Below are 23,258 nucleotides of genomic sequence, written 5' to 3'. Positions count from 1 at the left end.
CAGGAACATGCATGGTGAACCTATTGTGCCAAAGGATGAGCCAATAGAGTGGGATAACCTACCAATTCCTGACTTCAACTTACCAATCCTTAGCAAGCCAAAAAGGACAAAGTCAAGGGCAGTCAAGAAAGTGAAGTTGTCACCTCTCAAATCCAAGTCAGTAGTTAAAGCTCAACCCAAGGTTAACAGGGGAGACTACTTGTACTTGTGTGACATCAAAGAATTTTCAGATCTAAATCTTTATCTGGATGAACTGGATGAAGTAAGGGCAATTGATGCATACAGAAACCTACCTGAAAGGTTGGTGTTCAAGTATAAAGGAGGAAGGGAGATCCAGTGGCCATTTCACAGGATTCTTCAAGAAAGCCAAGCTGTGCTTATTAAAGTCTATTCATCCTTCAAGAAAAACTTTGGGTTCAATGTAACTGCAAGAAGACTAGTATTGAAGAAGATTGAAGAGCTAAGGAGTGTTAGAGCTAAGGATGCACTCCCAAAGACACTAATCATCCCATATACAGGGAGAAGGGTGCATCTAAGGCCCTACTGGCTGATGGAGTTCATGGATGACAAGGGTGCGAGAAGATTCTTCAGATTAGAAGACCAACTGAGTATCTCTAGCAATGAGACTCTCTTGGAAATACAAGAAAAGCTAGATCTCTCAGAATCTGATGAACTGGAATTCCACAGGCAGCTCCAGAATCAAATTGAGGAAAATAATAGAAAGCTTGGAAGAAGATCCAGACCTTCAAGGAACTAGAAAAATCTGCTCAGGCTAGAGGAGCATCTTGAATTGACTGTGAGCCAAACCTTGTACATTTTGTTTAAATGAAGCACTTTCAGATTATCTACTTATCTTTAAAGATGTATGTTCAGGATATTTTGTTATCATCAAGGATCTCTTAATTTATGGCTACAATTCCAGTAGACATAAATTGGGGGAGATTGTTGTGCATATGTTGTGTACTTGATGATTTCCTAAACAAAATATCTAAGTAGATTTTACTTAGTGAAATTATGTAGCACTCGACGGATAAGAATTATAGTCCCGACGGATAACTCATTATAGTCCCGACGGATGATTAACTTATTATCCATCGAGTGAGTAGCTTATGTAATAATAAGTTTGTAGCACAGTTATGTATGCACCTTTGTATAGAATCTGTAGTAGCATATAAGTCATGTTGACTTTAACTAGATATGCAGAATAGGTTGATTAATTGTATATAAATGATGTCTTGTAATTCTGCATAAGTGAAATAGAGTCAAGTGCCAAAATAGCTACCGACGGATGATTAACAAAGCCATCGACGGATGATCAAATGACTATCAACGGATGTTTAATATAGCAGTCGACGGATGAACAATTAAACCATTAACGGATGTTCTGAAAGTCGACGGATGATCATATGAAGAATTCAAACAGCAGTTGAACAGTGAAAGCTGACACACAGCCGTCGAGATGTATACAAACACACTGTGGAAGCCCATTAACTGGGTAATAGAGGACGAAAAGCAGCAAAGCTTAAGACTGATAGTTTTTATATTTGTTCAGTCTTTTTGACTTTGTAATCTTGGTATTATATAAACCAAGAGTGTAGCAAATAGAAAATAAACTGAGATAGCTGAGAAACACAAAAACAGAGAAATCTTTGTAAGCAGAATCTTTAGCATTTCCTGTATTCTCAGTAGTTCAATTTGTAAGCAGCTGTGAGCATTCTCGCACACAGAGTCCTCTCGATATAATATATATATCTCTGGTGGAATTGTTTAAATCCACCAGAAAGTTTTTAAATACTCTTGTTTTTAATTACTTATATTTTGATTCAATTAAGTTTACATTCCGCATTGTGCTAATCAAAACAAATATATCTATAATCGAGTTGAACATTTTTATTTTGAGAAAAAAGTTCAAGAATTCCATTCAACCCCCCTTCTGTAATTCTTGTTATATTGTTAAAGGACTAACAGTTATCTTTGTGATACTCTTCACCATAAGAGCACACAGTTGCATCATCTCTGCATCAACATCCACTTCAGATAAATTATCAGGTTTAGAATCATCATCATCAGAATCTGATGACTCTGAATCAGACTGTATGATGAGAGCCTTTCCTTTTACCTTCCTAGAGACAATTGGCTTTTCTTCAGCCTTTAAAGCAATTGTCTTAGACTTCCCTCCATGCCTCTTCTTTCTTTGCTCCATCTCAAGTTCATGAGTCTTGAGCATCCCATAGATTTCATCAAGAGACATATCAGCAAGTTCATAGTTATCTATTATTGTAGTAGCTTTCAAATCCCACTTTTCAGGAAGAGCTAGTAGGAATTTCATATTTGAATCTTCTGTATCATATTCCTTATCCACTAGTGACAGATTATTCAACAGCTTTGTGAATCTGTCATATGTATTAGTTAGTGACTCATCAGATTTTGAGTCAAAGTGCTCATACTCCTGTGTGAGTATTGTCTTCCTGTTCTTTTTGATGGCATTGGTTCCTTGACATCTCACTTCCAATGCATCCCAGATTTCTTTTGCAGTCTTGCATCCAATCACCCTGTTTGACATGACATTGTCAAGTGCACTATGAAGCAAGTGTCTTACTTTTACATCCTTGCCTAGTGAAGAGATGTTTTCATTGGTGAATTCTCTCTTTTCTTTGGGAATCATCCTCTGTGGCTCATTTCCAACTGCAACAGAAAGCTTTGTGGTCTTGTGTGGACCATCATAAATTCTGTCTAAAGATCTGTAGCTTCCAGAAACATGGCCATCTTCACACTCCATACAGGGTACTCAGACACCCTGAGCATAGGAACCCTGATGGTTTCATATTTACTGGTGTTTTGAATGGGTTGAACCTTTGCAGGTTCTTGAGGGTCTGGTATTTTTCCTTGTTCAGACATGATTGATTGTTCGTTTGGATCTTAACTATATGTGTGTTAACAGAAAGGCTCTGATACCACTTGCTAGGCCTCAATGATACTATAGAAGGGGGTTGAATATAGTATCTTCGATCAATTCGATTATGAACACAAGTATGTAACAGAAAATAAGTTTATTCAATATATCAAACTCTGTTACAGTAGGTTTAATCTACACTCTCAGTGATGTATGATATCACTAAGAGCTGTTAAGGTTACAATGAATAATATTCTCAGGAATGATAACACTTATAGTCTAAACCCTAATCTGTGTTTATATAATACACAGTTACAAGATAACTACTAATTGATATGATAATGCTTCTGTTTCCTAGAATACATCAATCAGAGAGTATTTCCTGCAGTCCTATAGCTGTCCAATTCTTCATGCATATCTTTACTTATTTAATCCAGATCCTCTCCTGTAAATCAGCTGCTTTCCTTATCTGAAATGTACCCGCACTTAAGTCCTGATATAAGTTCTGACGCCTTAAGTTCTGATAACTTCCTGTCTTCAGCAAGTTCTGATTTTCAGTTAAGTTCTGATACTAAGTTCTGAAACTAAACAAATTAGATTAGACATGACATCACAAATATATCTAATATATATCTTTGGTGAAAAAGATCAATCCACCAGAAAGTTTTAAAATCTCTGTGTTTAATTACTTTATGTTTTGAATACATTTATATTTCATTCCGAGCAATTGAATATTCAAACACTGATATATTTTGATAAAGAATTTTCTTAAATTCCAAAAGAAACCAAGAATTACATTCATCCCCCTTCTGTAATTCTATTGTTAGATTGTTTGGGAGTAACAATTGGTAGCAGAGCAAGCTCTTGACACACTAAGAGTTTAAAGATCAAAACAACTAACAACATGAGTAGGAAGGATATTGGAGTGAAGGTCCCTTTTCTGGATAAAGACAATTATCACCATTGGAAGGTGAAAATGCACTTTCATCTTCTCTTTCAAGATGAAAGGTATGTTGATTGCATTGAGAAAGGCCTTCATGTTCCTCGAAGAGCTGCTACAGATGTTGAAGGAACTGCAGGCAATGAGCAGACCATCCCAAAGCCACAATCAGAAGGGACAGATGAAGATATTGAGCAAGTGCACAAAGATAAAAAGGCTATGAACATTTTGTACAATGATCTTGATAGTGATATATTTGACAATGTTATCAACTGTAAATCTGCCAAGGATATTTGGGATACAATTCAAATTATATGTGATAGAACTGAACAAGTGAGGGAGAATAAGATGCAACTGCTCATACAGCAGTATGAGCACTTTTATCATGAAGAAAGTGAGTCTTTAAGTGACATCTTTAGTAGGTTTCAAAAACTACTAAATGTACTGAAGCTGCATGGAAGAATCTACCAGACAAAAGATTCAAACCTGAAATTTCTTAAATCTCTACCAAAAGACTGGAAGCCTATGATTGTCTCTAGAAACTCTCAAGATTATAAGGAGTTCACTTTAGAGAGATTGTATGGCATTCTAAAAACTTATGAGTTTGAGTTGGAACAAGATGAGCAGTTAGAGGACTATGCCATAGATGGCTTCTTGCAACATCAAAATTATGTCTCTATACACCCCATTTGATGTTGCTATAGGCCAAAAAATGTCTATAGCAACACTAAAGTTATGTTGGGTCCTAGCTAGTAACCATAGGTGTCTATAGTAATATCAAAACAGGTCTCAGCTAACAAAGTCTCAATTGTTATAATAAACCAATATAGATGTTGTGATAGCACCTAGAGCAACACAAATTTTATGTTGCAACTAATGTTCTGATTTCTAAAAAAAGCGGGCCCCACATATTTGGGGCCTATATTTATATAAGACCCGCATAAATAATTTTTAATAATTCATTTATTCAATAGCTTCTTTTTTCTTATTTTTCCTTTAAGTTTCACAAATATAATAATCAATAGACAAACATTTAAATTCATATATAAATAGGAATATTCAAATAATGCTTAAACTAACAACTCAATTCAAATAATAAATAAAATCTCGGGGGCCGGTCTACAACAAACGTTTGTTGTAGACTGGTTACAACAAACACTCTTTCCACCGTTGGATAGTGGATCTAACGGGTGGAAATTAAATTTTCATAAGAGGGACAGCGGAAAATTTCAGCGGTCCGGTGTACTTACTGAAATATCTTTAGACACGGACCGTGGAAAATTTCCACGGTTAGGCTCGTTTTTTGTATACCTAATCCCTAGAAAACACAGACTCTCAACAAAACACAAACACAAAACACAGCCACACAGCCGCAGCAGTTACAGCAGCAGCAGCAGCAGCAGCAACAACAACACCTCCAACAGAAGCAAAACACACACAACAATCAGCAAAATCATTCTCCTTTTTCGTAATTAATGTATCTAATCGATTCCTTTATGTTATTTACAGTTTTATTGATATAATTTATTCTTTTTTCTTAGTGTAGATCTGATTTTATGTATGCAATTCAAATTTTTAGGATTAATTAATGTATGAATCCTTATAATGAATTTTCATATGATATATAGTATGATTAAATTCGATTTTTTTAAAATTTTTAGGAAAATATTAGTTTTAGTTTAAATTAGTGCTGATTTCGATTAGTTTAATTTAAATCGTTTTTAGGATTAATTTAATAGATTTTTAGGATAAATTAGTGTTGATTTCGATTAGTTTAATTCGTTTTTTAGGATTTATTTAATTAAAATTTAATTTCGATCAATTTAATTCATTTTTTAGGATATATTTAATGAAAATTTAAATTCGAATTATATTTAGGATAAATGACTAGTTAAAATCGAATTTAATTAGTGAATTAATTTGGTGTATAAATTTGGTAAAATCGAATTTGCATAATTTGGTAAAATCGAAATATTTTTGAATTAATTTAGTTAATTTTGAATTTAATGAAAAAATAGTGTGAAATTCGAATTTAATGAAAAAATAGTGTGAAATTCGAACTGAATTAGAGTTAATTTTGAATTATTTAGTGTAAAAATAGAATTTATTGATAAAATTAGTGTTACATTCGAATTATTTTAAGAATTTATAATTTATGAAATTAGTGTTAATTTAGGTGATTATATATGTGGTAATTGTTTAATTGTGTACGTGGTGTTTTTATTGTGGTGATTGATGAATTATGTTGACAATATTTTCAGGTATGGATAATTTTGGTGATTTCGGGAATATGTTGTCGGGTCTAAACGCGCATATTGTTATTTGGCATAATTGATATCATGTTAGTGAGGATGTTTGGGATGGTGCAGGGAGAGATGAGTTGCAGAGTTATTCGGGAAACAAGTCATTGCACTTATGGAAGTTAAGGAGACCACAGCGGGAATTGCTACGCATGCTTGGGTTTGGGATTTTTGCAGACCCTGCTGTTATCTTGGCTACTGACACTCGGTTGATATCTACTTTAGTAGAGCGTTGGAGACCTGAAACCAACACTTTTTTCACAAGGCAGGGGGAGATGACTCTTACACTGGAGGATGTAGGGTTTATTCTAAGGTTGCCAGTTCATGGGGATGCACTAACTTGTGGGGTGATAGAGAACAAGGCTGCGTATTTTGCTAATAACTGGTTTGAGCCTTTGACCGAGGAGTAGGTGAAGGAGGCTTTGTATCAGAATAACATCAAGCTAGGGTGGTTGTTTGAGAGAAATGGTGCACAGAAGCCTGAGAAGAACAATATGAGGACCATGGTTGTACATACTAAGGCGTATCTTCTATTCCTTATGGGTTATATTCTCTTCCCCAGCATCAACCGGTCTTTTGTTCATGTTCGGTATATGCACCCATTGATTAATATGCGGGATATTCCTTATTATACTTGGGGTGCAGCTGTGTTAGCTCATATATACCGGGGTTTGGAGATTGCTGCAAGGAAGGGAAGCAAGAGCATTGCTTGTTGTGTCTGGGTGTTACAGGTTTGGTCTTACGAGAGATTTCCTCGTATTGACGTGCCTTTACGATCTCCCGGTTAGGAGGATTATCCGATTGTCGAGGGATGGGCCTTTTATAGTGATACTCATGTTGGGGTTTCGAAGAAGCGCAGGATGTCAGGTCCTCACCACAGCTTACCATTCTATAGGGGTGAGTTTGATGGTGTTGCTGGTGATGAGGTGGTCTAGAGGCCGTATGCTAGGTTCGAAGATATTATGGACAGTGAGATGATATAGGCACAGTTAGCTGGGTGCGGTCGAGTTCCCCTTGTATGTTATGACGTGGTTGAGTGGCAGCATCCGGACAGGGTGTCGAGACAATTTGGTTCTAGTCCCCAGATTCCACGGGCACTGGTGAACATGGTTGGTTACAGGGGGGCTAAGGATGCCACATTTGTAGGGGAGGATTGGCTGGTGCGGTGGTTTATTGATATTGGAAAATGGGCCAGGTTTTGTTCAGATTTGGATGGACTTGTTGATGACTCGGTAGACATAGCTTCGGAGGCTGATTACATGGCGTGGTATGCTGATATATCTCGTATGCGCATAGGGAAGCCCGATCCACAGCATCAGCAGCAGTACAAGACGAGGAATTTGTATGATAGCCTCGAGGGATATGAAGTTGTAAGTGTTTTACAAATATGCATATTTCACATTACACCACCACACACTACAAAATTTACTTTCACACATATTTCATCTTGATGATATGATATCCTTGTAGAATTAATGAAAAAATATTTGCTTGTTTTTGTTTGTAGATGGTTGTCGGGCTTAATATGTTGAAGCAGCTGGATGCTAGGGTTCCTCCTGAGTTTGTGGAGGAGTTTGGAAGGATTTCTGGTACCTTCCTCACACCATTCTCTCGGTTGATGAAGAAGATCAAAGGACCCGCTTACAGACCTCCCACATTTCAGAACATAAAACCAGATTTCATTGCACCTTTGGCTAACGACTTTGACATTCCAGCCATTCCTGCCCAGGATGTCGTTGACATGACACAGCCATCCCGGCATGTGTCTCAGCCACCCCAGACTATTACCTCATCTAGTAGGCCCGCGAAGATTGCATCCCGCAGGATGAAAGGGGAGAAGTCGAGTATCACTAAGAGTCTCAGCATGACAAAGAAGAATGCTATATATTCAGATTGGGGATGGGGCTTTGGGATGGCGCCGAGGATTCCCGGTGGTCTTAGTGTTCAGGACTATCACGTACATGCATCAGTTATGCAGAGTCTGGCTCTAGGAACATGGGCTGATGACAGGATCATATACACTTATATGGTATTGTTCGTTACTCGTTGCTAATATATTTTAGTTGTCTAATACATTTTAGTTGTCTAATACATTTTAGTTGTTGCATTCATTTTATTTGTTGCATTCATTTTACTCATTGCATTCATATATATTTTCAGGGACTGCTAAGGAGTTGGGAGGAGGAGATTCACACTGGAGGTATATGGGAGAGGAAACCCGTCTATTATTTCATGGATCCCTACTTCATGGTTCTTGGGAAAGGACATATGAAGAAAATCAGAAAAGCATCGAGGGTCGGTGGAGATACATTGCAGAGGGCATGGAATAAAGCATTACGTAGTTTTACTGGTTTTTCCGGTGCTACTGTTGGTCCTTCTGTTCTCGAGGCGGACTACATATTCATCCCATGTTGTATCGGAGATGTGCATTGGGTTTTGATCATGTTCGGTACTAGACGATTTGGAGGTCTTATCATAGATTTAATGAATGACGAGCCGGATTATTGTGAGGATATACGAGTGGTGGTATGTTCCTCTACTATTATTGTCTTCTATGTAGTCCTTACCAATTGTATATTATATTCATTCTCGAATCATAATTTCATTGCATTCATGGTTGTTGCCGAGACTATTGCATATGATACACCCAGTCGTGGGGCGTGACCCTACTTCAGCCGAGGTCCTAGCTCTACCGTCCAGGCCAAAGAAACGAAACTCTAATGTTTGCGGTGTTTATGTGATGAAGTACATGGACTATTTCACACAAGGATATGACTTAGCCGAGGTACCGAATTGGTCACAGGAGGAGGTGGATACCTTTAGGTATCGGATAGCCAGGGAGCTTCAGCTAGGGAAGGCAAGGAGGATTCCCGGGAGTCGTATGCGTAGGCGTCACGAAGCTTCGTAGTACTTATGTGGTTGATTTCATTTCGTATGTAGTTGGATTTTATTTGATTTTAGGTTGTCGGATTACGTACTTGGATTTCATTTGATTTTATATTGTCTGTTTACGTACTTTGATTTCATTTGATTTTATATTGTCGGTTTTATTTGATTTTATTTTGGTGGATTTTGTGGATTTTGGATTGTTTTGGATTTTGAGGATTATTTTGGTGAATTATGCTGGATTTTGGAGGATTATAGGTGTGTGGGATTTTTGTTGCCAATTTTGGTGAATTTGGAGGATTATAGGTGTGGGATTTTGTTGGCAATTTTGGAGGATTATAGGTGGTGAATTTTGCTGGATTTTGTTGGCAATTTTGGTGAATTTGTGCAGGTTGGCTGTCTGTATACAGTGTGTAGAAGAAGAAAAATCCCCGCCCAACCGTGAAAATTTTCCGCGGTCCCTCCTCAGCCCAACCGCGGAAAATTTCCGCAGTCCGTCCCTTTGGTTTCTTTACAAAAAATAGAGCAGAAACAGAGCAATGCATGCAAAGTTTCCTGTTGAAATTTCTTAATTTTTGGAAGTTAGTCCGAAACTAACTTCCAACAATCCAAACCACTCTCAAAAATCTTAAAATACGGTAATGAGTGATTTTTGAAAAATAATAATTTTTTTCAATTTTTAAATTAAATTGAAAATTCCTTAAAAAGTCAACAAAAGCCAACATTTTGTCCAAATATTAGAAAAAACTTTTCAATACATTTCATAACAATTTCTAATGTATAGTTCGACTTGTAAATTTTAATTTTTAATCTCAAATTTATACGTACACTTTCAATCTCAAATTTCATACTTAAATTCATATAAAATACATAATTGCCGCTCAAATTTAATGAAAATACATAGGTTCGAATGAAAATTACATTATCAATACAATCAACTAAATTTTACGAAATATATTGATCCTAACCAAAAATACCTAGTATATTAGAAAGACCACCGGATAACCGGTGTTGAGCAACTCCTTGCGTAGTATCCATGAAGCATGTAATATGGTAGAGAACAAGTACACAACCATCACGGATATGGCCTTTCGTAAGTTTCCACGGGTAAGGGTTGGAGTCGATCCAAATGGTAACGGGAATCGTATTTGAGCCATCATAAAGACGAAATCTTGCAAAACATGTCTCGTGTTCCCTCTCCGTCCCTCCCGTTAGGTGTGAAACCCAACCCTTCACATATTCAATGCGCATTTGGTCCATATTACAACCCTCACGAGGCCTCAAGTTTACAATATCGGCAATCCGATCACATTTAACAAGCTTACCGCCATTCCATCCGGATTTTTTCCATTTTCCATCGGACGTGTTGTTGCCCAAATTCAAGATCAGAAGGAAGTACGGATCCGGATGAGAGTTCACCAATCTCCACAGTTCAGTACCCTTCATCCAATTGCATGCCTCGATCCAATTTTTGACCCTATAAGCCTCCTCATTGGGTGGGTACAAGTCCGTTTCCTCTTCCTCCACATGGGGCGGCTCGTCATTGTCCACAAGGGGCATTAACTCGGCACATGCATCTTCCATCTCACCAAAGGTTGGTGAGACCACATCTTCCTCGTCATTGTCCTCATACCACGAGTCGCTTGGTAGGGAGTCCGGGAATGTGTTGCTAACGTGGGAAACCGAATCACAACTATGATCGGAGTTGTTGTCACCACTATACTCGCTAGTCATGTTACCTATCACAATAAAACACAATTATATGACAATAATTGGCAATTATATGACAATAAAACATAACAAAAAAGAAAGCAATATTAAACACTTAAAATTGAAATCCATTAAAAGATTACAACATTCGGTTACAAAATGCTACACTACTAATTATATTGCGATTCTTGAACATTTTTAAGATCTTCTAGTCTACTAGCACACATTCTTTTATCATGGCCTTCCATTTGACAATAAGTGCACTTTCTTGGCGGCTTCTCCTTTTTACCAATCGATTCTATGGGACTTTTGAAACGAACGTCCTTCTTCCTCCCTTTAGTTTGGGACATAATAGGGTCAAGAATTGGTTCTTCATGAGCACTTGCATTTGGAGCTTGCGAATTTCTTTCGTAAGATTTAATTCCATCAACGTTCATTCTTTCGAGAATTTGTATTTCTCGATTCATCACTCCAACGGCATAATCATATTGTTCCTTGGATGCAATGCTACTTTGACAAAAACTCATGGTTAACATTGTCATGCTATTAAATCGATCGGTTGAGGTCATCTCATGACTTTGTCCAACATCCAAATTATAAGGCAACACACCATCAACTCTATTGGCATGCATTGTCCACCTCCGGTTTATGTAATACAGGGGAATTTCCGAAACCCGTTTCTTAGTGAAGACCGCCAATAGATGTCTACAAGGTAGCCCCGAATGTTCAAGCATTCTACACATACACATTCCCAAAAAGCTTGCTTTCTCAAATGCCACAAAATAAATATTTCTTCTCGTAGGCTCGGACATGGGCCTATAATAACTATAGTACGTATAAACATCCCTCACTCCTTCCCCTTCTTCACTAGCTCGTCGGTCTTTTTCAACAAAGTATTTTGAAGACTCAACCAATTCATCTTGAAATCTTCTAAACATTTCCTTAGTGTAGATACAAGATGCATGATACTCCAATGTGGTATGCAATTTCATGGGACGTTTTAGATTAATGGTGAAATAATCTTCTTCCTTCTCCCTCATGAATTTCCTTTCCAATGCTTTTTGGGCATTTTCAATGAATTCCTTCAAAATCGTTGCCGAACTCACATACTTTTCAAAGAAAGAATTCATCCCCTCACTCCTCGATGTACTATTTTGAAATGCCGAAAATGTGTTTCTAGTATATGCAGGAATCCACTTGCGCTTCAACTCATATAACCCATTTAACCATTTATGATCTTGCAAGTGATACTTTTCCACAAACGACACCCATCTAGCCTCAAAAACACATTCGGTGAGAGATTTATAAATGCAATGGTTGAAGTCCGTCTTGAATTCCGAAAAAGCCGAATAATAATGAGCTAATTTCTCGGGGATTTTTTTACTAATGTGCCAAGAACACAATAAATGGGTAGTATTCGGCCACAATAGCGCTTGCCATGGCTTGATCTTGATTCGTGATTATAGTCAATGGAGGATTATTCCCCACACCTTCAAGCCAAGTACGAAGAATCCACTCAAAAGTCGACACATGTTCATCCTACATCAATGCAAACCCAAAAATTACCGATTGATAATGATGATTGACTCCGGTAAATGGGACAAATGGCATTGAATACCTATTTGTCCGATAAGTGGTATCAAAAGCCATAACATCGCCAAAATTTTGGTAAGCCATCATATATCTCGGATCAATCCATACTAGACACTTCAAGCGATTCTCTTCATCGACTTCGGTCCTAATAAATCTTTAGAACCACTTTCGTCATTCAACATATGCAACAAGTCCAACCTCGCTTGGGCGTCACTAATCTCAAACATTTTCTTCCTCTCATGTCTTTAACACATTCCTAACATGTTGAACATTGAAACCAACTTTGTCATTACCTCCATGAATGTTACCAATCACATTCATCACTTGACAATTACGAACCCCCGAATCATAAAGCGTTTTAATCAAACTACGGGTCACGGTGTTGACATGTCTTTCTCGTTGTACCAAATTCATCTTACTAGGGGAAACAAGACCGTGGTTGTGTACCAATTCAAGGCTAGTTACCTCCCAGTGACATTTTTTCTTTTGATAATTGACATACATCCTCACCTTGCACTCGCTTTTAGGAAGAACCTCTCTACGCCGTTTATTTTGACTATTCTCGGCGACGACACTTTTTCCATAAAGCCTACAAACATATAAACGACCATATATCTCGTTGTCTTTATTATGATGGCTAGCTTGAATTTTAATAGCAAATCCATTTCGTAAAGCATAAGCCCTAAGAAAATGACCGGCCTCATCCACACTTTGAAAATTTTGATTCAAATATGGAACTCCCCCCCATCAACATTTTCATACAAATTTGCATCATCTACATTATCATCTTCATCTTCATCCTCACCCTCAACATTATCACTATCATTTTCAACCTCATTTTCAACCTCATTTTCATTATTTTCATCTTCAACATCAACCAAATCGTCATCTAAATTAATAAATTCCTCATTTCTATCTACAAAATCATCATCTTCAACATATACAGGGGTTTTAGGTTCTTCACTAGTATTTAAATCATGAAGATGTAAACTATGATCAATAGTCTCTCTTTTTCATTTTGACGTTTATGACAAAACATACGAGCAAATAATTTATCCGTCATGAAAATGTGAAATTTAAGAGAAGAAATATACCTTGAATTGACAAAACTACTTGAATTTCTTGATGAAATGCCCCAAAATCGCCTAATTTGGTCACTTGGAGAGAGTAGAATTTTTCTTGGAAATTTTGGTGTTTTTTGGTGAAATGAGCTGCTGTTGGGATGCTGGGGATAAGGGGATAGTACCCAACTGCGGAAATTTTCCGCGGTCCGTCCAGATTAACCGCTGAAAATTTCCGCATTCCAGATGCCATCTCACCCGTTAATCCCCCATCCAACGGCTGATAAACTGTTTGTTAACAACCTTTTAACAACAAACAGTTGCTAAGACCCCTCCCCATAAAATCTCATGAATTATTACAAAAAGATAAATCAAGTTCTGTAAGAAAATACATATTCTATTACAAAGAGATGTAAAGTTGTAAGTAGTGGTTAAATCATTTATTGTCTCCATCGAATCGGAATTTGCAAGCAATGCATCATATCTTGGTGCCTTTGACTCTGCCTTGCCTTGGCCAGAGTAAATTAAATTTAAGAATTAATTATTAAAAGCAGTACGAATAAGTTAGAGTGTATCTATATCAAATGCAGCCTATCATATAGTTCATTAATACTAGAAATAGAAATTCACAAATGAATTGTTCTTTTCTAAATATGATGCGGGTAGAAAAAACACCTTGCTTGGAAGAGCAGAAGAGTTGTAGATGTATAGACTCAAACTCATATTTGACGATACCATGAGGAAGCTTTCAGCACCTCGAGGATTTATCTCAACTCCAAACATCTATTTCACGTAGATTAAACAAAGGTTATGTAGCATATTACAAAATCATAGTATTCGATTCAATTGAACAAAAATAAAATTAAAATAAAAAAAATTAAACAAGGCAGAAATCGAACATACGGCAAAGAAATTTGCCACCTAATGAAAGACATGGAAATAACTTTGACAATTGAAATTTACATTGGCCAAGGTTGTAGGTTTGATTATAATGGATCAGAAAATGATGTAACATGTGCCAGAAAACACAAATGGGTCAGAAAATAAAGACAAAATACAAAATACAAATTCAGTATAGAAAACCATTACGTAAACCAGTAATTGAAAAAATAATAATTGACACTAATTAATGTTATTAAAAGAGTAGTATATAAATATTAATGACAAGTTTAATTTCCTTTAGTTAATGCTAACATCAACTAAATAGACCAGGAATAATTTATAAATTATGTACCAGAAGTTATTTTGGACCAAAGAGTTAAATAAAATGGATTAGCAGATAGCCATGGGCTTATGTCAACTAATTTTCTCCATTCTAAAGGATGTTAGTAAAAATTTTGTAACTTTTCCCATTAATAGCTAAATACTCCCTCCGTCTCAATTTATCTGTCTTGTTTGACTTTTTACGGTCAAATTGACCCAACTTTGACCAAAAATTTCATATAGTATAATATCGAAAATACTTATAAATTTATATCATTAAAAAGTATGTGTAATCTACTTTTATATGTGTCAGGATTACTGATCATTAGTATAGTAGCAGTGTAGTAGTATGGTGTTAGTAGTGTGCTAGTAAAGTAAGGTGTCATGTATGGTACATAGGCTGGTCTGTGCTACTTAAGTGGGGTTAGTAGTGTCTTTTACTGTAGATTAGCTATATGTCAGCAGTGTATATAAATACATGTATTGTGACTGTGCTTGATTATGTTGAATATGAAAATAGAATCAGTTTCCACCATTCTCTTTCTCTCTCTATAACAAACTTTCTCTCTCTAGGGTTTCTAGCTTAGAACTCTTGTTTCTCTCTCATTTCTGCCTTAAATCTCTCTGAATCTCTCTATTTCTCTGTTGTTCTATCTCTGATCTGTTCGTAATTCTCTTCTATTAGCTGTTAATCTCTCTTTTCTGCACTTATAAACCTCAAAAATACCAAAATTATACCTAAAAACACATATATTGCCATGGAGAACCTGAAAAATTGGTATCAGAGCTCTATAATCAGATCAACCACTGCTTCTATCATGTTGAGCGCTCAAATCCGAGTAGATCGAGCCTAGATTTACAGTAATCTCTTATCAAAGTTCAGACATTTGCAATCTCACTCAATCAGGTGTTGTTCTAACTTATACTTTTAGATCTATGAATTTTACTGTTAGTATTAGCTAAGTTGTAGTTGTGATAGTTGTTTGTGTGTGATTACCAGTGGATTAGTTGATATTCAAGGTGAAAAGTACAAAAACAGCAAGTTTAGTACATTTCTAGTAGTTATAAACTCTGTTCTGTGTTAGTACTGTGATTATTGGTGTGAATTGGTGGGATTGAAGTGTTGTTGTGTGATCTCAGTAGTTAAGAAGGACTTGAAGAGTGAGAACTAGGAGATATAGTGATTGTTGATTAGCAATATTAAGATTGCACTCCATGTGTTTGAGAAATGGACTGAGTTGTTTACAGAATAGAAGATCTGGCTTTTGATGAAGCAGTATCTTCAGTTAAGCAACAGATTCAGGTTAATAAGGAGAAAACCTCTAAGAAGTTAGAGAAGTTGGAAGCTACTATTGAAGTAGTCAGGAAAATGATGGTAGAATGGTTACAAATGAAGACTCGGGACTGTGAAGAAGGTTTTGTTAATCCTTTTGGTTCTCAGAGTAAAAGGAAGTATAGAAAGAGAAATATGGTTGACAAGGCAGATTCTGGTAACTTACAGTACTTGAAGCTTAGGTTTCCAAGGTTTGATGAGGGGAAAGCAGTGGAGGATTGCATACATGACTGCAATCAGTATTTTGACATATATGGAGTTCAGGAAGAAAAAAAGGTAGCTATTGTTGGGATGCACTTAGAAGGAAGTGCCAAAAAATGGTATCAGGTGTATTCCCTGGAGAATTCTCTGATAGATTGGAAACAATTTTCTAAAGGAATTATGTCAAGATTCAGTAAAGAGGAACATTAGTTACTCTTTGAGAACTTTAAGCAGCTGAGACAGATTAGTATTGTGGAACACTATTATAATCAGTTTGAGAGGTATATGGAACAGTTGAAGGATCGAGTACCATCACTAACAGAAGACTATTTCATGGAGTGTTTTGCCAGTGGATTACAGAAAGAAGTACAAGTGGTTGTACAACTGCTTGGGCCAGATACAGTTTATCATGCATACAAGAAAGCTAGATGTTATGAGCAATCAAGGCTGATTGAGAGGAAGGTTATTAGTAACTGGAAGCCAACAAAAGAAAAGAGTATCTTATCCACCTTGCAGGGACAAGTGGTAAAAGATGAAAATCAAATAGCTCTTAAAGATAATGAAGTTGTTGATTCACTTGTTGCAAAGGAATGACTACAAATTGAATCAGACCTTAATCAGCCCATGGCTGTTTCAGTTCATGCAATTGAAGGAGTCCAGGATGGTCAAACCATCACACTTACCGGTATGAAGGGAAAAAAAATACTTTTCTATACTCATTGATGGAGGGATTACTCATAGTTTTATTGATGATAAAACTGCTACTCAATTGAAGTGTGATTTGGTTAAGACTTTACCTGTTAAGGTTTTGGTAGCTAATGGTAATCAACTGGTCAGTCAGTATGAGTGTAAGAAGTTTTCTTGGCATATGGGAAATTACCAGTTTCAAACTAGTGTGAAGACACTACCTATGGGAAGTTATGATTTGGTATTGGGAGTGGACTGGTTAGGAACCTTAGGTCCAGTAACTTTTGATTTCAAACAATTGCAGATGCAATTTCAACAACAAGGAAAAATGATTAAACTACAGGATAACCAGTAACCAAGTAAACCTATATTGCAACAGATGACAGCTGCTCAGTTTATGAATAGTTGCCAGAGACAGGAAAATGGGTTGATGTTTGTATTGGATGTGGTGGATAATGATTATATCTTCTCTCATTAGACAGAAGGAGATGTTGGGATTGGTAAGGAAGGAGAAAAGCTGAAGCAGCTCATAACAGATTACGATGATATTTTTCAACCTCCAGTTGGATTACCTCCAAAAAGAGATATTGAACATTCCATTGATTTGAAGGAAGGATCACAACCTTTCTCTATGAGACCTTATAGGATTTCTTTTGACCAGAAAAAATGAAATTGAGAATCTGGTAGCAGAAATGCTGGAATCTGGGGTCATCAGGCCTAGTAGCTCACCATTTGCATCTCCTATTTTGCTGGTTAAGAAGAAGGATGGCACTTGGAGATTCTGTATAGACTACAGTAAGCTAAATTCCTTAACCATCAAGAATAAATTTCCAATCCCTCTTATTGAAGAATTATTGGATGAGCTTCATGGGGCTGAATACTTTACTAAATTAGATCTAAAAGCTGGATACCATCAGGTGAGAATACAGGAAGCAGATGTGGGAAAAACAGCATTTAGAACTCATTTAGGACATTACGAGTTTACTTTGATGCCATTTGAGCTCACAAATGCACCAGCAACTTTCCAGAATTTGATGAATGATGTCTTTAGACCACACTTGAGAAAGTTCACACTGGTCTTCTTTGATGACATCCTCATATACTCCAAGTCTGCTGAAGATCACTTACTACATTTGGAGCAAATCTTCAAGCTCATGAGACAGCACAAGCTATTTGCTAAGGCATCCAAATGTGAGTTTATGACAAGCCAGGTAGCTTATTTAGGACATGTGATTTCTAGACAAGGAGTGGCTGTTGATCAATCTAAAGTTGTTGATATGCTAGCTTGGCCTATTCCTCAAAATTTGAAGGCCTTAAGAGGGTTCTTGGGATTAAGTGGTTATTATAGGAAATTTTTCAAAGGATATGGAATTATAGCTAAACCCTTGACTAATTTGTTGCAAAAAAATAACTTCCACTGGACTGAGGAAGCCACTACTGCATTCACAACTCTGAAGCAAGCTATGACTAGTACCCGTATTCTTAGATTACCAGATTATACGAAAGAATTTACAGTGGAGTCAGATGCTTGCAATACTGGAATTGGGGTTGTCCTAACTCAAGAAGGAAAACCTCTGGCTTATTTTAGTAAGGCCTTGGGTATAAGAGGACAGTCTATGTCCACTTATGAGAAGGAATTGATGGTTGTGGTAGCAACTGTTAAAAAGAGGTCTCCCTACTTAATGGACAAGCATTTTTACATCAAGACAGACCATTGGGCATTGAAGTTTTTAGCTGAGCAGAAGATTAGTAATCTTCTACAGCAGAAGTGGATCAACAAGCTTATGGGATACAACTATACTATTTTGTATAGGAAGGGTACTGACAATATTGTTGTTGATGCTTTGTCAAGGATGCATGATGATCCTGTTCCTTCAGACTTAACTCAGGAAGTGAACCATGGGGACATGGTTCAAACTTAAGGAGGAAGGGTTGTCAGGATTACTGATCATTAGTATAGTAGCAGTGTAGTAGTATGGTGTTAGTAGTGTGCTAGTAAAGGTGTCTTGTATGGTACAAAGGCTGGTCTGTGCTACTCAAGTGGGGTTAGTAGTGTCTTTTAGTGTAGATTAGTTATATGTAAGTAGTGTCTATAAATATCTGTATTGTGATTGTGCTTCATTATGTTGAATATGAAAATGGAATCAGTTTCCACCATTCTCTTTCTCTCTCTATAACAAACTTTCTCTCTCTAGGGTTTCTAGCTTAAAACTCTTGTTTCTCTCTCAAATCTGCCTTAAATCTCTCTGAATCTCTCTGTTTCTCTGCTATTCTATCTCTGATATGTTCTTAATTCTCTTCTATTAGCTTTTAATCTCTCTTTTTTGCACTTATAAACCTGAAAATACCAAAATTATACCTAAAAACACATGTATTATCATGGAGAACCTGACAATATGTATATTTTTATTTTTCAAAATAATGAAAGAATGAGATTTTATTTGTGGTCAAAGTTGAGTCAATTTAACCATCAAAAGTCAAACAAGACAGATAAATTGGGACGAAGGGAGTACTTGTATCTATAAGGTATCGAGGTCTAAGTTTTCCTCCATTACTTGCTTCCGAGTTCTTTCTAACTCTTGCTCCACTGAAGCAGCAGTTTTAAATGATGACTTTCCAGCTGCTGAACATAGGCCTACAAATAGGTACACGTATATTATAGGGTACTGGAAAAACATGAAGCTAATTTTACTGCTAATTAGAAAGAGGATGAGGATACAATCATGCAAGTCAATTAACTCGTGTATGCAAATACAATACAAAAAAGTATTTATATACACAACATAAATTAAACATTCAAACATATTCACTCGCATAGAGTTTACATACAAGGCAGAACAGGGGCCATGCCTCTGAATCAAACCCAGACACAACTTGAAATCAGAAGAGTTGCTTGCACCCAAATGTTTACTCGATCCCTAATTGAACAAGCGAAAAAACATACAGAAATGTGGGTAAATGCAGAGTATGATTGTATTAATTTCATCTACTACAGGTTACAACATTGCACTAGCGAAATCATATCACAAATAATTGTAACCTTGTATGTCCAGGAAATTCGAAGTTCAACCAAAAGTAAATAATTGTAACCTTGCTCCCTATATCCATTCTTGGAGACAACTCTGTATTATCTGCAAAAGATTCACCACCAAAAGTCAAAAGCAGAGATTTTATATGATCATGCAAGTGGTATTGCATTGAACCACACAAAAAAAGCATATGATGCATCAAGTTTTACAAGTATTTAAAAATGGAGAAGGAAATCAATTGTACATATATAGCTAATGCAGGTACACACTCAGAGACCACATTTTACGATATATTGACAATAAGAATACATTACGAGAGAGGGACACATAGACAGAAAGAGTGATGGAGGGACAAAGGGCCTTCAATTCATCAACCAAAGCCTGCTCTCACCCATCACTGGCATCTTTACTCGTCAAAAATTAACGAATAAAGAAAATATATTTGATCCTCTACAATACCACATAAAGAATAAAGTAACCAAATGAACTTAGCATCATTAGGTCTGGATAATCAACTACGTCGTAAGACCTTTTTGTCAACTCAAATATTAATCTCCAACAAAACAAGAATACGATTGAACTTGATAGTAGATACAAACACTATATTATAGTTAAAAGTGATCATTCTTTGGCATGGACGGTACATCTAAATACATTCTATACTACTAGTTCTGTTAATTTAAATTATTACAATAAAAAAACAAGTCAGTCAATAACTATACAAGAAACATAAGTAATTTTCTGAAGCTTATTATTACAATTTGACAGAGATTATAACATCACACACAAACATACAAACACATATATATAGTATATGTAAATATAAAGAAAGAGGATGGCATACATACACAGAGGCAAATTGAGCAGGAATAGCAAGCAAAGGAACAAGATATCTTTCTTCAAGATGGCCAATAATGACATCTGAATCAGCTATTCATTTTCCATCTTCCCCAAATCTTATCAATGGTACCTTCCCTTGGTATTCATCTAATAGCCTAAAACAATTCCAAACAGTTCCTTACAACTATGAATATCATACACACACAGAGAGGGGGAGAGATAGAGATAGAGAGAGACAATGAGAGAGAGGGGAACAGGAGAGAGATTGAGGGAGAGATTAAGGGGGGGCGAGAGAGAGAGAGATGTTGAACCTGTTACACCCAAATCAAAACTTATACCCTAATTGAACCCCAAATTAGTCTCATTGAACCCCTTGAATTGAATCTAAACCTAGCTGAAACCCTTATTGAACCCCAAACCATTGAATGAAACCCGAATATGCTACTGAATGCGCTAGCACTCGAATGTGTATCAACCCTAATTGCGCTCGAGTGAGAGAGACATAGTGGATAAAATGATAATCGAGAGATTTAGACCCAACTTTATTTTTTGGCCGAAAATTTCATTTGCCGCCCTCCAAATTTCAGTCTTGCCGGCCCAAATTTGCATTTACTATTTTTTTCAAAAAAATTATAAATATAATATTTTTTATAAAATGTACACATTAATATTATTATTAAATAAGTGTAAATTTATTTAATTTGTAAAAATATATAGTTATTTCATGATGTTAATTTCCATAATAAATGTTTTGGTGATTTCAATAATAATTGTTATTTACTATAATAAGTTAATTTATAGTTATTGTTATAATTTAATTAATTGGTAAATATTTAAACAGATTCCAAGTTTTTAATTCTAAAAAAAATAGTTATTTTAATTAAAATTTCTTAATTTTATTAAACTAGTTATTATAATCTATTAACTAAATTTTAAATTGGAATAAAATTATTCAGGATTTAAAAGATAATTTATTTATTTGGAAGACTTTTACTACTTAGGAAAATATGCTTTATTTTATTTAAATCAATTACATTTGAAGGAAAATTTGATTTTGAGTTAATTTTTTTAAAAAAATATTCATAGTCTATTGCAATACGGTTTCATGTATCATGTGTTGTTGTGAGTAACACTTTATTGAGATATGGCAACATATTTTTATGTTTCTGATAACACCGTGTTATGATAGGATATAAATCTCATATTTATTGTAACATATGCTAAGGTAGCACGCATGCTCAAATGTAACAATAGGCCATCTATGGCATAGTTAAATGAAGGAAGAAAGGATGATCTATTGCATTGGTAGCTGAACAAATGAGAGTGAAAGAGATAAAGGTTGAAACTGTGGAATCTGCACCAAACTCAAGGGTTTGTGAAGGAAAAGGAAAAGGGCTAATGGCTGAGCATGAAGACCATCTTAGTCAGGATGAAATGATAGGCATAGATGAACATCTGGTTTTCCTATCAAGAATATTTGCCAAGTCCAAATTCAAAAAGAATTTTGTAGCAATCAAGCCAAATAGAAACATGGTGGATAAATCTAAATTCAAGTGTTTTAAATGTGGCTTGAGTGGTCATTTTGTCAATGAGTGCAGAAAGCCTGATTATGAGAAAAAGAAGTCTGTGTATTACAAAGAAAAGTACTTTGAACTGCTCAAACAAAAGGAAAGGGCCTTTCTGACTCAAAAAATGACTGGGAAGCTGATGGTGTAGATGAAGATGAAGAAATAAGCTATGTCAACTTAGCTTTAATGTCCAAATCAGGTGAAGTAGACGTCATTTCTTCAAACAATCAGGTAATCACTACTAATCTAGCACACCTTTCTAAAGATGAGTGTAATGATGCTATAATGACATGTCAACAGAATTATATCACTTGCGTGTTACACTTAAATCACTCACTAAAGAAAATACAAAAATTAAATAAAACAATCTATTTTTAAGTGAGAGGAATACTGTGTTAGAAACTCAATTTGTTGAGTTTGAGAAACTGAAGATAGAGCGCAAGATTGTAAAATATGAATTGACTGAATCTTTGAAGAAAGAGGAGATTTTGAGAAAGTAGTTTGAACGAGAGCAAGAGGTAATTAAAGCTTGGAAGTGATCAAGAGATGTACATACCCAAATTGCTAAGGTTCAAGGTATAGAATCATTCTGTGAAGAAGCCTGGAAAAAGAGCAAGGAAAAACTAGATCATGTGTTGGCAGAAGGATTATTACCGGATGATGAAGTTTATCCGTTGAAAGTTAAGATGGATTATCCGTCGAAAGATAAGGAACCACATCCGTCGAGTGAAAAGAAACCAATTAGCAAAGCCAAGCCAGCTAAACTCAATGAGAAATATGGATCAGTTTCCAAGAACTTTATTACAGGAGAATCAAGTCAAATCAAGGAGAACAAAAGAGTTAATGTGGGACATTTGTCAATAAAGCAACTGAATAAAATATTGGAGAAAAATTGAGGTCAAGGCAGACTCCAAAAGGAAAAATAACAGGAATGGGAAAGTTGGAATTAACAAATATAACAACTACACACCTGATAAATATGCACCTAGAAAAATCCGTGTTAAATGTGGTACT

General features: G+C 35.9%; 1 protein-coding gene across 8 annotated transcripts; it reads right to left on the bottom strand.

Moving 5' to 3' along the window:
* Positions 1–3,154: 3,154 nt before the first annotated feature.
* Positions 3,155–21,256, bottom strand: LOC141712676 (uncharacterized). 8 transcript variants are annotated; one of them, XM_074515704.1, is made up of 6 exons: positions 20,681–21,256; positions 19,848–19,938; positions 19,637–19,725; positions 19,321–19,442; positions 14,059–14,166; positions 9,906–10,758 (listed from the first exon to the last, which is right to left on the bottom strand). In XM_074515704.1, the coding sequence occupies exon 6, from the start codon at positions 10,751–10,753 to the stop codon at positions 9,983–9,985; it is 771 nt and encodes a 256-aa protein (XP_074371805.1). In that variant the 5' UTR covers positions 10,754–10,758; positions 14,059–14,166; positions 19,321–19,442; positions 19,637–19,725; positions 19,848–19,938; positions 20,681–21,256; the 3' UTR covers positions 9,906–9,982. The 8 variants fall into 8 exon arrangements, 5 of the variants coding, with proteins under 5 accessions (XP_074371805.1, XP_074371802.1, XP_074371803.1 ...); XM_074515701.1 differs by having other exon boundaries at positions 20,685–21,256; XM_074515702.1 differs by having other exon boundaries at positions 19,637–19,938; positions 20,685–20,831; positions 20,988–21,256.
* Between the last annotated feature and the right edge of the window lie 2,002 nt (positions 21,257–23,258).

Source organism: Apium graveolens, chromosome 3 (assembly GCF_009905375.1).
Source record: "Apium graveolens cultivar Ventura chromosome 3, ASM990537v1, whole genome shotgun sequence".
In the NCBI taxonomy this organism is placed as follows: Eukaryota; Viridiplantae; Streptophyta; class Magnoliopsida; order Apiales; family Apiaceae; genus Apium; species Apium graveolens.
Note: the sequence above shows the minus strand (reverse complement) of the source record. Positions and strands in the feature narration are given on the sequence as shown.